This window comes from Anas acuta, chromosome 5, assembly GCF_963932015.1.
Source record: "Anas acuta chromosome 5, bAnaAcu1.1, whole genome shotgun sequence".
Lineage (NCBI taxonomy): Eukaryota > Metazoa > Chordata > Aves > Anseriformes > Anatidae > Anas > Anas acuta.
Window position 1 is genome coordinate 5,522,223 of NC_088983.1, and position 14,352 is coordinate 5,536,574.

Genomic DNA, 14,352 nt, shown 5'->3' on the forward strand with positions numbered 1-14,352 from the left:
GGTCGCGTCTGATAATACTTTCCCAGATTACCAAAATGGTTTTTGTTTCCCACTCTTCCTTCTTTTGGGGGGGGAGGTTGTCTAAAAATCCAAATGAACTTCCTTTGAGGAAATGCTTACTTTCTGTATTTACCAGGGGAAAGAAGGCCATTGTCTCAGGAATATGGGAATGTGAATGCAGGAACGGGGCATTAATATTTGCTGAGTTGGGTTACAAGTGGGATGGACTTTCACCTAGGGGATTGCATTCATAGACTCCATGCGGAAAGTTTTTTCACAGTTCCTCCCAGTGCACAGTTTGCCTGTAGGAGAATGTGGCCAGCTCCAGATGCAGCATCAAGGGCGCATTTTTAAAAAACTGTTGCTGCCACTTGGTGCTCCAGGAGCTGCCCCTGTCTACAGGATAGATTCTGCCTGCACCCGCAGCCTCCATGGCCACATGCTGGTGGCAAACAGAGCCTGTTTCACAGGTAGGGCTGTGGCTGGAGAGGCCCCCACAGGAAGCCTCCTGAGTTTTATCAACCCGTCTGCTTGCTGCTGGGCCTGGCTAAGCAGGGACGCTGATTTCCCAGTGCTGTGCCATGAAGTCTGTGTTGTCCTCAGTCCCTTTCAACTCTTCTGGGTTATCGTCATGGTGTCATAACTCTGTTTTTACTGATAAGTACGTTATATTATGTCCTCAAACTATATAGCACCAAAATTTTCACTATGCAGAACAGCTTTATCTTTGCTAGGTTATTTGTATACAAGCTGTGTTTTCCCCTAAGGGCTGGAAAGGGCTTCTCATACTAAATCCTTGTCTAATGCACTAAAGTGTTTTTGAACATTTCACGTTTCTGTTCTCCTTGGCTTTATTTTCAAAAGCACAAAGTCTCTGACTAGAATTAAATGACAACTTCACAGTGCAGGGATACAGCATGTGGGCAAAAAAAGTTACAGTGATATGACAGGGAAATTCAAACGTCAACATTAAATCCATAGATACCTTTGAAAGGGCTTCCTGTTTTTCCAGTCCTTAAGGGCCAGGCGGTTAGTTCATGCAGAGCTTGCTGAGAGCTTGCTTGCATGAGCAGGGCGGCTTGTGGCAGGGATGACATGTCTGCAAGCTGAGAGCAGGCTTCTTGCTTCAAATCACATGCCAGAAACACACAAGAACTTCAAACACGTGCCAGCTTCCAGAAGATGGGGCTGCCCTTCCTCTCAGCATCCCGCTGCCTGCATCAGTGGATGTTTGCAGTGCAAAGGACTTGGGTACAGCCCTCGTTTTTCACGTGATAGTCCTTCCCCGGGCTGCAGAGCAGCGTGCTGTGTTTGCATGTGTTGCTGCTTTGGAGCTGGGCTGAGCAAAGATGGTGGTGTCAGCCCAAAGAGAGATTAAGTGATTGTTGAGGAATTTCTTTATCTCCGTTCTGTGTAAATACAGATTAGAGAAAAAACATTTTTCTCACAGCTGCAAGTTGCTTCTGCAAACGTGAGGGAACACAGTGCTGGGCAATATTACACAGTCAGCTCTGCGTGTTTCTGCCAAGCCGGAGGTGGACTCCTAGTAGCACCCAGGCAAATGAGAGCAGAGTGTCCTGCTGTGCTTGCAGCCATCTCCTCCATCGGCAATGCCTCGTGGGCCAGCTAGGTACGGCACCCGTGTGTCTGGGTTTGTGTTGGTCCCAGCTGGGCTTCAAGCCAGCAAATAATCTCCTCGCAGGGCTTAGTCGAGAGCCCAAAGGAAGTCGGGGATGAATTGGAAGAAGCTACAAATGAGCGCATGCGGCGGTATGCGGAGGAGATGCAACAACGCATGGCTCAGCTCCTGTTGGAAATTGAGGCGCTAGAGAAGCAGCAGAGCTCGATGCATATGGGAGCCCTGCTCTCATGTGCGATGCGATCTTGGCAGTTCTGGGCCGGTCTTGGTTTTATTCTCCTCTTAATTTGGCTGTTGTTTTGGCTTCGTAAAAAGTTCAAGGTGTTTGATGACAGCAGCGACGAGGAGAGTTCCAGCAGCGATGAGGACTTGGAAGAAGCAGCGCTCAACGCTGAATCGAATACATCCATTTGTATTGCAGAGAGCATCCAGCGGCAGCAGGTAAACCTGACCAACTGCTGCCGGCTTGTGGAGGAAATGGTGCGCAGCTTTTGCCGTGCCTGTGACTGGGTCTTTAAGGACACTTTCTCTCCAGTGCTGCAGACACCCATTGGAGTGGGCAGTGCTTTTGAAGGCTGGAGTCCCTGGGAGGGTGATACGGTCTACCGCTGCCTTATTCCCATGACAGCTCCTCGTGGGCACTCCTTCCACGTGGAGCAGAACACCAAATGGAATCTGCCATCAAAGGTGTCTCGTATTCGCGTGAAGCTGGAGTGCACGTGCTGGAGGGAGCAGGAGTTTGGGAATATGCTGTGCTTCCTCCACAACCCTGTGGAGGAGCTGAGAAGAAATCAGGAACCCAGCCTCCTACGAACTATGTGCACTCGCTCCTGCTTGGATGTGCGTAAAGTCTCCTCCTGGTTCCAGCAGCTGGCGAAATTATCCTGGAAATCTGTGCCTCATTCATCTTCATGGCTGGTTAAAGTACTGAAAACCAGACGCTCTTGCATGCTTCGTTTGATTGATGACACCGGATCAACCGTGTTCGTTGAGATGATGTTTGGGGTACAACAAGGTGATACGGACATTTTTCTGAGCAGCGATTACTCCGAGGCTCCCGTTACCCCGGACACAGTATGGCCACAGAGCTGCGCAGTGGCAGAGATGAAGTTCTTCCGGAACATAGCCGCGAATGCCCAGCAGGACAGTTTCCACCTCGGATGCATGCAGCTCTGTGCCCGTATCGCGATGGACAGTTATTTTACCAGCTATATGATAAAGACCGTCGTCATGCACCTGCTGAACACCATCCCTCTGGAAAGATGGCACAGGAGGGAGTTTTTGCAGCGCATGGATGACATCGTGGAGTACCTGCGCTCGTGCCTGAGGAAGAAGTGCCTGGACCACTTCTGGTTAGGAAACGAGCAAATGCCTGAGGAGTTCATCTTGCCTCTGGATTTCCAAACATCCAGACCACCCAACCTCTTCCAGGACTTAGCAAAGGACCCGGATCAATACACCCAGGCGCACACTGATTTCCGTGAGCTGCAAGAGCAGCTCATGAAAATGCTGAACTTTAGGAACTGAGAGAGGCCTTCAAGCAGAGCTCTCCGGGGCACTCTGCTGACAGCAGGCGATGACCTCCCACCACAGAAAGAAGAGGGGAGAATGCAGGACGCAGAAGAGGATGGGAAAACTCCGTGCAGCAACCCACTGCCAAGCGTGGCAAGATCCCCGTGTGGACAATCTACCAAGCGTAGTAACCACTGATGACTACGGTGGCTACAACCACAACTGCTTGCCACGTGCTGCAGAGCTGAGCATGCTGGACATGGAGAAGATGCTGCTCAGTTGGCAGTGGGAATTGCTCCTCCGTGTTCTCTCCACAGCAAAACCACCCTTGCGGGAGGCACACCCCATGCAGCTGCTTGAAGCAGAGGCTTTGTTACCAGCTGGACAGTGACCATCTAGCTCTTGCACATTGTCCATTCACTTCGGGAGCTCGGCCTCTCCAAAACCCTAATATATTGCTTGCTTAAACAAACGCTTTGTGTGTGAGTGTCTGTATCACTCTTGGTCAGGACAGGCGGGCATGAGATGCTGACAGCTTGGCTGCCACAGCATCGGGGAGCATTTAGCTGAGGAGCTGATCCAAGAAGCTTCTTCTCTCTCAACTCCCCCATGCTATGTCTGTGGCAATCTTCCTCTCTCTGCTCGCTATGAGCCTTTTCCACACCCTACACAATATGGGAAAACGCTTGAGAGGTCTTCTGTAACTGTCATACCAAGAGAGATATAAATGTCCCAGTGCTCTAAAAGCCCAGGGTCCTTCCTCTTTGCACTCATACACTGCAGAACACAGGCAGTTCTTCCATGGTGTGCAAATCAAACGGTGTCCACATCAGGTAGTCTAGGTATGGTAGGGCTTTGTTTCCACCCCTGGGGCAGTCGATTCCCGGTGTATTAGACACCCCTCAAAGTAAGAGCAAACTGTGGCCTGCACTCTGCTGCCAAAGGGATGGAGAAAAATGCATTAGCTATCTCAATTAGCTATATCAATTAGCTATCTCAATTGCAGCGTACCACTTGGCTGCCTTTGATTCCAGTTCGTACGGGAGTTCTAGCATGTCAGGCACCGCAGCACTCAGCAGTGGCATGACTTTATTCAGGCCACAACAGTCCACTCACCATTAGACCTTTGCACTGGCCATATGGGACTATGAAAGGGTGAGTGAATCTTGCTGATCATCCCGTGGCTCTCCAGTTGATGAATTAGCTTATGGATGAGAATGGGGGGTCTCGGTTGGTGCCATATTGCTGCCGGTGCACAGCTGTGGTGGCAATCGGCACCTGCTGTTCTTTGACGCTCAGCAACCCAACAGAAGGGTCCTCCCAGAGACTGGGCAACGTAGACAACTGTTTAGTGTCCTCTGTCTCTAAGGCAGCTATGCCAAAAGCCCTCCGGTACCATTTTGGGTCCTTGAAATATCCTCTCCTGAGATAGTCTACGCCAAGCATGCATGGAGCATCCGGGCCTGTCACAATACGCTGCTTTTGCCACTTATTTCCAGTTAGACTCGCTTCATCCTCCAGTACAGTTAACTGCTGGGATCCCCCTGTCACCCCATAAATACGGGTGGGTTCTGCCCCTATGTAGTTTGACGGCATTACAGTACACTGCAGCCTCTGGGGTCTGTCAGGAACATCCCTATCCACCTCAGGGCCCTTGGTGCCTGTCAGGAATGTCCCTGCTCCCCTCAGGGCCATGCTGCAGTCTGGTCTGAGCCATCTGTGAGGCAAGTGCAGCAGCAGGGGGAAGGCTGGGCAGCACAGGGCTGGGGCACAAAAGCTGCCCCCCAAGGCCTTGCTAAGCCTGCAGCCAGGGCCCAGCTGCTCAGGGCAGGGCAGGTGGCTGTCACCACCAGTCCTGGCCACAGTCCCTGCTGCCAGGGACCCTTGCTGCCACCATCCCCTTGGAAATGTGGCACGGGACGGATTTTCTGCTTCGGCTGGATGATATCAGTTGGTACCTTCGCTGTTGTGTGGAACAGAAATGTCTCAAGCACTTCTTTGGCAACGAGATGGTGCCCGATGTGATTGTCCTGCCACCAGCCTTCCAGTTGTCTGGCCCGGTCAACCTCTTCCAGCATCTGAAGCGGGACCCATATGCTAAAGCTGCAGAAGTTCAAGGTGGTGCGAGATCAGCTGAAAAGACTGCTGATCTACGGACATGACAGAGACCTTCATGCACTGCTGATGGCAGATGATGACCTGCTAGCACCCTGTGGGGAGCTGGACCCCGTGCAGCTCCAGAGGCTGCTTCATGGACGCTTGACGCAGAGACTCCTCATACCAAGTGGGCTTGGTTCTTGGCCTGTCCATTTCACTGGGAGCTTGGCCTCTGCAAAGATTCCAATAAATGTCTTGCTTGAACAAACTCTTTGTCTGTGAGTGTCGTCCTCGAGCCACTGGGGCCTGTCAGGAACGTTCCTCGTCCCTTCAGAGCCATTGGGGCCTGTCAGGAACGTTCCCTCTCCTGTTAGGGCCGTTGGGACCTGCCAGGAACTTTCTGGAACCGCTCAGGACTGTTGGGGCCATTGCTCCCCCCTGTCCCTCTGTTGGGACCACTACTCCCCCCATCAGGGCTGCTCCCCCAGCTCCTCTCCAGCTCTGGCATCCCCCAGTGTCACTGCCTGGCCCTGGATGGCAGTGCCTCAGCTCTTGCCAGGGATTTTTCAGGATCAATCTGTGTTAACCAAGCAACAGAAAGAGCTGGAGGTCTGGATGAGAGACAAGAACTGGTACTGGCCAGATTTATGAAGACAATAATGCAGTCTGCACAGCCCTCTGCACCCCAACAATTAGCACCATGAATTTAGACTTTGCCAGTAATCCGCATCAAAGCACGTTTAGTACAGCAGTTGGCTTCCGCTCCAAGGGGTTTCAGCCAACCTGGCCATTTCTTGCCAGTGTCCACGAGGGCTGTGACTTGGTGTATTGGGTTTACGTGGCAAGGTTTTAGTAGCAGGGGGCCTTACGGGTGGCTTCTGGGAGAAGGATCTAGAAGCTGCCCCATGTTTGGGAAGGGCCCCACTGCTGACCTGAGCCGAGCCAATAAGCCGAGCCAACAATGTTCTTTTGCGCCTCTGTGAGAGCATATTTAAGACAGGGAAAAAAACGCTGTGCCACACAGCAGCTGGGAGAGTGAGAGGAGTGAGGAACAGCCTTGCAGGCGCCAGGGTCAGTGCAGAAGGAGGGGGAGAGGTGCTCCAGGCGCCGGAGCAGAAGTCCCCTGCGTCCTACGGTGAGGCCCACGGTGAAGCAGGCTGTCCCCCTGCAGCCCATGGAGCAAGGCAGGAAAAGGCAACAAACAATGCTTTAAGTCTATTACCATCAATGTCCATGACTGGGGGAGCACAGTTGGTCTGGTTGAAGTGCTCCCATATCTTCCATGACTTATAACAGTCTCTATTTTCTATTCCTTTTCTTGATTACAAACACCGGAGAATTCCAGGGCTAGTTGTGGGAACAATATGTTGTGCTTTAAGTTGTTAAGTAACTCGGCCTTCAGGTCTCATGCATCCCAGTCTTCCCGGATTGAAGGGAAACAGTTCCAGCTCCCTTTCAAGGCCAATAGGGCCTGGATCAAAAGGCACGTCCAGGTCACCAGAGGGTGTAACAGCAAAGTCATGGCAGTAGCGGTGGGGGAGCCGATGGTGTAGCAGAAGGATCTGTGGATGAGCCCGCAGCTCCCTCGCTGTCTGGCAAACCACACGTTTCTGACTGTGGTCCCACGTGGCTCTTTAAGGCCTCAGAGATTGCTCGCCAGGTGCCGAGCAATCCCACCGCAACCTGGTCGATTTTATTAGCAGAGTCCCACACCTTGACCTCAATTTGGTCCCGTGTTTCAGGATCATAAACTGTCTGATTGTTAATAAAGGGAATAAGCTGTAAGGTTACCAGGACAGTCTTTGTTTCTAAGGACGTATGATTCCCCGTAATGCGCAGCTGCTTACCAGCGAGGGGCAGTTGTGTGCTCGGCTCCGCTTCTCTCAGCTCGAGCTTCTTCCCAGCTGCGGTGCGCCCATTTCCAGCGACTTCCTGTACGAGCTTCTTTGAGCGGTTTGCTGAGTTTGGCCAAACCTATCTTCATGAGGCGATCAATGTGCCTGTTCCTGTCTTGGTCCCTGTTCTGCTAGCCTGTCCCTATTCAATCCTTCTTTCTACTTCTTTATTGATGAAATAACTTCATTGTGTTGCCTTCTTCATCTTGAGGACAGGCTCCCCTCTTACACCCTTCACCCCACAGCAGTCCTTTTCAAAACAACTTTTCACTGGTCAAACAACTTTGCCCGGCAACAGCAAACACCCAGCAACTTCCATGCCTTAATGGCTGGAGAACAAGCAACCCGAGAGGGCAAGGCATCTCCCGAATCACCCTTCTTTGTTCCCTCTAAACTCTTTACATTCCTGATGGCCTCATCGTTGAGAGTCTGATGTAATCATCAACCATGTGGCTTGCCGACCCCCATGGCCACACTCCCACATCTCCCCCTTCTTTATTAATATCAACCATCTTCTTGACACAAATCATTACTCCATATATCACATTGATTTGTTCTAGTTGCTTGCCCAAAACTATATGTTGTTGTTGTTGCAAATATTGGTTTCCTGCTTGGGTTAGATCTTCTCCTTTGTATGGCATTTGGTAAGGACTGCCATAGAATATCTCTAAGGGTCTTAGTTTTACCAATACATATTGATTTCTAGACAGATTTTAGCAATCTGCTCTTTTATCAAATGATTCATTTGTTTCCACTTGGCCTTTTGCCTGTGGCCCATACGGAGTGTGTTGTTGCCAGTCAATCCCCAGCACTTCGCTGACTTGTTGGGTCAGTTCTGAACTGAAGTGTGGTCCCCTGTCAGATGACATTACTGAGAGTACACCAACTCTCGGAATAATGTAATTCAACAATACTTTGGACACTTCTCTGGCTTTGTTAGTTCTACATGGGAATGCTCCTGGCCATCTGGAAAAGGTGTCTGTTAGTACCAATAGGCATCTGAACCCCCCTTTCCTTGGGAGTTCTAAGAAACCAATTTGCCACTGTTTCCCAGGAACGTTTCCCTTCCCTATTGTTCCCATTTGGGGGCTGATTCCCGTCTGTGGATTCTTTTTAAGACATATGACACCTTGTTGTGATACTTGTCTGACAAATGAGGGCCAATCCATTTTCTACTTAAAAACTGTTATAATGTTTCAGCTCCCCAGCATGCTTTACTATGTTCTCCGATAACCATCTAATACAACGTGGTATCACAACTCTCCCATTATTTATTTGTGTTAAACCTCTAGGTAACATTTTCCATTTACATCTTCAATTAATTGCTTATAAATCTTAGAGTATTCTACTTCATTTTCTAAGGCTTTTGTTAATGCCTCAGAAAATGTGTTAGTTAATGCCTTTGATACTGGGAGAGAAGAAGCTTCTTGGATCAGCTCCTCAGCTAAATGCTCCCCGATGCTGTGGCAGCCAAGCTGTCAGCATCTCATGCCCGCCTGTCCTGACCAAGAGTGATACAGACACTCACACACAAAGCATTGTTCAAATAAGCAATGTATTGGTATTTTTGCAGAGGTCAAAGCTTCGGTGGTGAATGGACGCTTCCCGAGAGGCTGGATAGTCGCTGTCCAGCTGGTAACAAAGCCTCTGCTTTCAGCCTCCCGCAAGGGTGGTTTTGCTGTGGAGAGAACACGGAGGAGCAATTCCCGCTGCCAACTGAGCAGCATCTTCTCCATGTCCAGCATACTCAGCTCCGAGGCATGTGGCAAGCAGGATGTCCGTCCACAATCATTGCTGGCTTTGGGGCTGGGAATCCCTCCTGTGCATGCTTCCCAAAGGGATGGTGGTCAGGAGGTGCGTGACAGCTGTCTTCAAGGCATGGGTGGCAAAGTTGGTGCCTAAGAGGATACAGACACGGAGCTGCAGATGTCTGACGTGGAAAGTGTTGTGCCGAGCATGCCTACGTGTGTCCTGAAGAACTGCATGTCTGGCACAGCGCAGCTCTGTGGCCACTTCGTGCTGCTGCTAACAACGCGCTCTGCCTACTCGAAGCTCATGAAGGGGTCTGAGTTGTCTTGCTGTACCCCAAGCATCATCTCGATGGAGCGTGAGCTTGCAGAAGCGGGTGGAGGGCAGCACCATTAGCTGGAGTTAGGATGACTGAGGCGCAGCCACCCAGGCTTCTGTCACCAGTTCCTGGAACCACTTTGCTGTCTTCAGTATGTTAAGCAGACAAGGGGAAGCTCCCACTGTCCCAAAATAAGGAGGATCCAAGCCCAGTTGGTATCAGGAGTGGTTGGTGTCAAGCCTCTGGAGCTGCATGAGGTCCGTCTCTCCACAGCATGCTAGCAGTTCATCACTGGCGATCAGCACGGCGCCTTCGCCGTGCACGATGTTTTCTTTCATGTCCGTAGGTTATCAGTCTTCTGAGCCGCTCTCGCACCACCTCGAACTTCTCCAGTGCATCATCTTCGGCATATGGGTTCTGCTTCAGGTACTGGAAGAGGTTGATTGGCTCAGAATTTTGGAAGGATGGTGGCAGGACAATCACATCGGGCACCATCTCATTGCCAAAGAAGAAGTGGTCGAGGCGCTTCTCCCTCACACAGCCACGCAGGCACTGCATTATATTATCCATCCGAAGCAGAAAATCCGTCTTGTGCCACATTGCCATGGGGATGTTGGTCAGGAGGTGCATGACAATAGTCTTGACGACATAGGTGGGAAAGATGGTGCCCTCCACCAAATGGGCACAGACCTGCATGCACTTGAGGTGTATGCTGTTGAACATGCCTTCTCTGGCCACGTGCCGGAAGAACTTCCTTTCTGCAACTGAACAGCTCTGTGGCCATGTTGTGCTGGGGATGGAGGTGTCCTTTCTCATCTGGCTGCTCAGGAAGATATCGGAATCCTCTTGCTGCACCCCAAATACTATTTCAATTGTGAGTCTTCTCCTGGCAGCACCTGTCAGCTGGAACTTGCACGTGCGGGTGGAAGGCAGCACTTCTACATTGTAAACCTCCGACTGAGGCATAAGCACCCAGGCTGATTTCACAAAGTTCTGGAACCACCTTGCAGTCTTCTCCGCATCGAGGTAGGAGTCGGTGCAGAGGGTGCTTAGGAGGCTCGGCCCCTGCTTTTTCAGCTCCTCCTCAGAATGGTGGAGGAAGCACAGCATGTCCCCAAAGTCCTGCTCCCTCTCGCACGTGCACTCCAGCTCCACACGGATAGAGGACTTCCTCGCCAGCAGATCCTCTTCATTGCCCAGCTCCAGGTGGAAGCAGTGCCCACGGGGGGCCGTCATGGGCACAAGTAGGCGGTAGACAGGATCCTTCATGTGGGGATTCCAACCTTCAAAGGCACTGCCCACTCCGATGGCTCGCTGCAGATTCGGGAAGAAACTACTTAGGACGACTGAGTCAAAGATATGCAGGAGGTCTCCCACAATCTCCTCCACCAGTGCGCATCTGATGGTCGGATCCGGGAATGGCCAGTAGACGCGCTCAGCTATAAATCTGGGCAGATCTCTTGCATCATTGGGGGGTGGTGGTACTCTCACTTCCTCCTCTTCACTGCTGGAGCTCTCCTCCTCACTGCCATGTTCTGGGATATCTCTAAGGAGCAGCCACACGTTCCAAATAAACAGGAGAGCAACAACAACACCGGCCCAGAACTGCCAGTACTGTGTGGCAGATAAGAGCAGGGCTCCCATATGCATCGAGCTCTGCTGCTTCTCTAGCGCCTCAATTTCCAACAGGAGCTGCGCCATGCGTTGTTGCATCTCCTCCGCATACCGCCGCATGCGCTCATTTGTAGCTTCATCCAATTCATCCCCGACTTCCTGTGGGCACTCGACTAAGCCCAAGAACGCCAGGAAATTGAAAATTGCCGAAAACATGGTCTGAAAGAGAGAGAAGCACGTCAGTGGGGCTGGGTGGGAACTGGATGGCGGCTGAGGGAGCTGCGGCACGAGCCTCAGGCCCCTGGGGTCAGGTAGGAGAGGGGGCGAGGGAGCTGGGAGGCAGCAGGGACTGTGGGCAGTGCCAGCGGGGACAGCCACGAGCCCTGCCCTGGCCCAACCCAGTCTTCCCCCTGCTGCTGCACTCACCGATGGCTCAGGCCAAAGTGAAGCAGCGCTGCCCGCGGCTGCCTTTAAAGCCTCCCCCCCATTGTGACACGTCCTCTGTGATGTCACCTGCGCCCACACCGCATCACAGGACCCCCGCCCCGCCCTCGGTGCCCACCGCACGTCCCACGTGGTATAATACCCAATTTGGAAAACAGGCGCAGCAGAGTTGAGATTAAAGCAATCAGCATTATGACAAGTGACTATTAAGCATGTCTAATACTTATACCAATTTTAGTTTAACACACTCTGGTCAGATCTGCCGTTATCTCAACCTTTCGGGCCCCACGTTGGGCACCAAAAAGAATGTCGTGGTTTAACCCAGCCGGCAGCTAAACACCACACAGCCGTTTGCTCCCCCTCCCTCTCTGGGACGGGGGAGAGAAATGGAAAGTGAAGCCCGTGAGTTGAGATAAAGACAGTTTAATAAGACAGGAAAATAATAATAACAACAACAACAACAATAATAATAATAATAATACAATGATGACAATAGCACTAACACTAATAATATGTACAAACAAGTGATGCACAATGCAATTGTTCACCACCTGCTGACCGATGCTCAGCCTAACCCTGAGCAGTCCGGCCCCCTCCCCCGGCTGCCACCCCTATATATTGTTTAGCATGACGTCAGATGGTATGGAATACCCCTTTGGCTAGTTTGGGTCACCTGTCCTGGCTCTGTCCCCTCCCAGCTCTTACTGCACCCCCAGCCTGCCCGTTGGCAGGACAGAGCAAGAAACTGAGATGTCCTTGGCTTAGTATAAGCACTGCTCTGCAACAATTAAAGCATCGGGGTGTTATCAGCACTCTTCTCATCCTAAGCCAAAACACAGCATTCCACCAGCTCCTAGGAAGAAAATTAATTCTGTTCTAACTGAAACCAGGACATGGGGCCACAGTCAGAAACGTGTGGTTTGCCAGACAGCGAGGGAGCTGCGGGCTCGTCCACAGATCCTTCTGCTACACCATCGGCTCCCCCACCGCTACTGCCATGACTTTGCTGTTACACCCTCTGGTGACCTGGACGTGCCTTTTGATCCAGGCCCTATTGGCCTTGAAAGGGAACTGTTTCCCTTCAATCCGGGAAGACTGGGATGCATGAGACCTGAAGGCCGAGTTACTTAACAACTTAAAGCACAACATATTGTTCCCACAACTAGCCCTGGAATTCTCCGGTGTTTGTAATCAAGAAAAGGAATAGAAAATAGAGACTGTTATAAGTCATGGAAGATATGGGAGCACTTCAACCAGACCAACTGTGCTCCCCCAGTCATGGACATTGATGGTAATAGACTTAAAGCATTGTTTGTTGCCTTTTCCTGCCTTGCTCCATGGGCTGCAGGGGGACAGCCTGCTTCACCATGGGCCTCACCACAGGCCGCAGGGGACTTCTGCTCCGGCGCCTGGAGCACCTCTCCCCCTCCTTCTGCACTGACCCTGGCGCCTGCAAGGCTGTTCCTCACTCCTCTCACTCTCCCAGCTGCTGTGTGGCACAGCGTTTTTTTCCCTGTCTTAAATATGCTCTCACAGAGGCGCAAAAGAACATTGTTGGCTCGGCTTACTGGCTCGGCTCAGGTCAGCAGTGGGGCCCTTCCCAAACATGGGGCAGCTTCTAGATCCTTCTCCCAGAAGCCACCCGTAAGGCCCCCTGCTACTAAAACCTTGCCACGTAAACCCACTACACCAAGTCACAGCCCTCGTGGACACTGGCAAGAAATGGCCAGGTTGGCTGAAACCCCTTGGAGCGGAAGCCAACTGCTGTACTAAACGTGCTTTGATGCGGATTACTGGCAAAGTCTAAATTCATGGTGCTAATTGTTGGGGTGCAGAGGGCTGTGCAGACTGCATTATTGTCTTCATAAATCTGGCCAGTACCAGTTCTTGTCTCTCATCCAGACCTCCAGCTCTTTCTGTTGCTTGGTTAACACAGATTGATCCTGAAAAATCCCTGGCAAGAGCTGAGGCACTGCCACCCAGGGCCAGGCAGTGACACTGGGGGATGCCAGAGCTGGAGAGGAGCTGGGGAGCAGCCCTGATGGGGGGAGTAGTGGTCCCAACAGAGGGACAGGGGGGAGCAATGGCCCCAACAGTCCTGAGCGGTTCCAGAAGGTTCCTGACAGGTCCCAACGGCCCTAACAGGAGAGGGAACGTTCCTGACAGGCCCCAACGGCTCTGAAGGGACGAGGAACGTTCCTGACAGGCCCCAGCGGCTCGAGGACAACACTCACAGACAAAGAGTTTGTTCAAGCAAGACATTTATTGGAATCTTTGCAGAGGCCAAGCTCCCAGTGAAATGGACAGGCCAAGAACCAAGCCCACTTGGTATGAGGAGTCTCTGCGTCAAGCGTCCATGAAGCAGCCTCTGGAGCTGCATGGGGTCCAGTTCCCCACAGGGTGCTAGCAGGTCATCATCTGCCATCAGCAGTGCATGAAGGTCTCTGCCATGTCCGTAGATCAGCAGTCTTTTCAGCTGATCTCGCACCACCTCGAACTTCTGCAGCGCAACAGCTTTGGCATATGGGTCCTGCTTCAGATGCTGGAAGAGGTTGACCGGGCCAGACAACTGGAAGGCTGGTGGCAGGACAATCACATCGGGCACCACCTCGTTGCCAAAGAAGTGCTTGAGACATTTCTGTTCCACACAACAGCGAAGGTACCAACTGATATCATCCAGCCGAAGCAGAAAATCCGTCCCGTACCACATTTCCAAGGGGATGGTGGCAGCAAGGGTCCCTGGCAGCAGGGACTGTGGCCAGGACTGGTGGTGACAGCCACCTGCCCTGCCCTGAGCGGCTGGGCCCTGGCTGCAGGCTTAGCAAGGCCTCGGGGGGCAGCTTTTGTGCCCCAGCCCTGTGCTGCCCAGCCTTCCCCCTGCTGCTGCACTCGCCTCACGGATGGCTCAGGCCAGACTGCAGCATGGCCCTGAGGGGAGCAGGGACATTCCTGACAGGCACCAAGGGCCCTGAGGTGGACAGGGATGTTCCTGACAGGCCCCAGTGGCCTTTGGGGGGGGGGCGGGACATTCCTGACAGACCCCAGAGGCCGCAGTGTACTGTAATGCTGCCAAACTATATAGG

The 14,352-nt window shown here is 52.1% G+C and overlaps 2 protein-coding genes across 2 annotated transcripts; one reads left to right on the forward strand and one right to left on the reverse strand.

The window, feature by feature from the left end:
• The first annotated feature begins 1,762 nt into the window (after positions 1-1,762).
• LOC137857154 (inositol 1,4,5-trisphosphate receptor-interacting protein-like 1) lies at positions 1,763-3,166 on the forward strand. The gene has a single exon (XM_068683317.1). It carries the CDS (start codon positions 1,763-1,765, stop codon positions 3,164-3,166), a length of 1,404 nt encoding a protein of 467 aa, XP_068539418.1.
• A 5,244-nt stretch (positions 3,167-8,410) lies between these two features.
• LOC137857159 (inositol 1,4,5-trisphosphate receptor-interacting protein-like 1) lies at positions 8,411-13,979 on the reverse strand. The gene is made up of 3 exons (XM_068683339.1): positions 13,595-13,979; positions 13,151-13,212; positions 8,411-11,044 (listed from the first exon to the last, which is right to left on the reverse strand). The coding sequence occupies exons 1-3, from the start codon at positions 13,977-13,979 to the stop codon at positions 9,500-9,502; spliced, it is 1,992 nt and encodes a 663-aa protein (XP_068539440.1). The 3' UTR covers positions 8,411-9,499.
• Positions 13,980-14,352: the final 373 nt, after the last annotated feature.

Coding starts and splice junctions, on each gene's coding strand:
- LOC137857154 (XM_068683317.1), top strand. CDS start 1,763: ATGCGGCGGTATGCGGAGGAGATGCAACAACGCATGGCTCAGCTCCTG.
- LOC137857159 (XM_068683339.1), bottom strand. CDS start 13,979: ATGTGGTACGGGACGGATTTTCTGCTTCGGCTGGATGATATCAGTTGG. Junction 13,213..13,594: donor GCAGAGACTCCTCATACCAA/GTGGGCTTGGTT, acceptor GGGATTTTTCAG/GATCAATCTGTGTTAACCAA. Junction 11,045..13,150: donor TGGATGAGAGACAAGAACTG/GTACTGGCCAGA, acceptor TCTCTCTTTCAG/ACCATGTTTTCGGCAATTTT.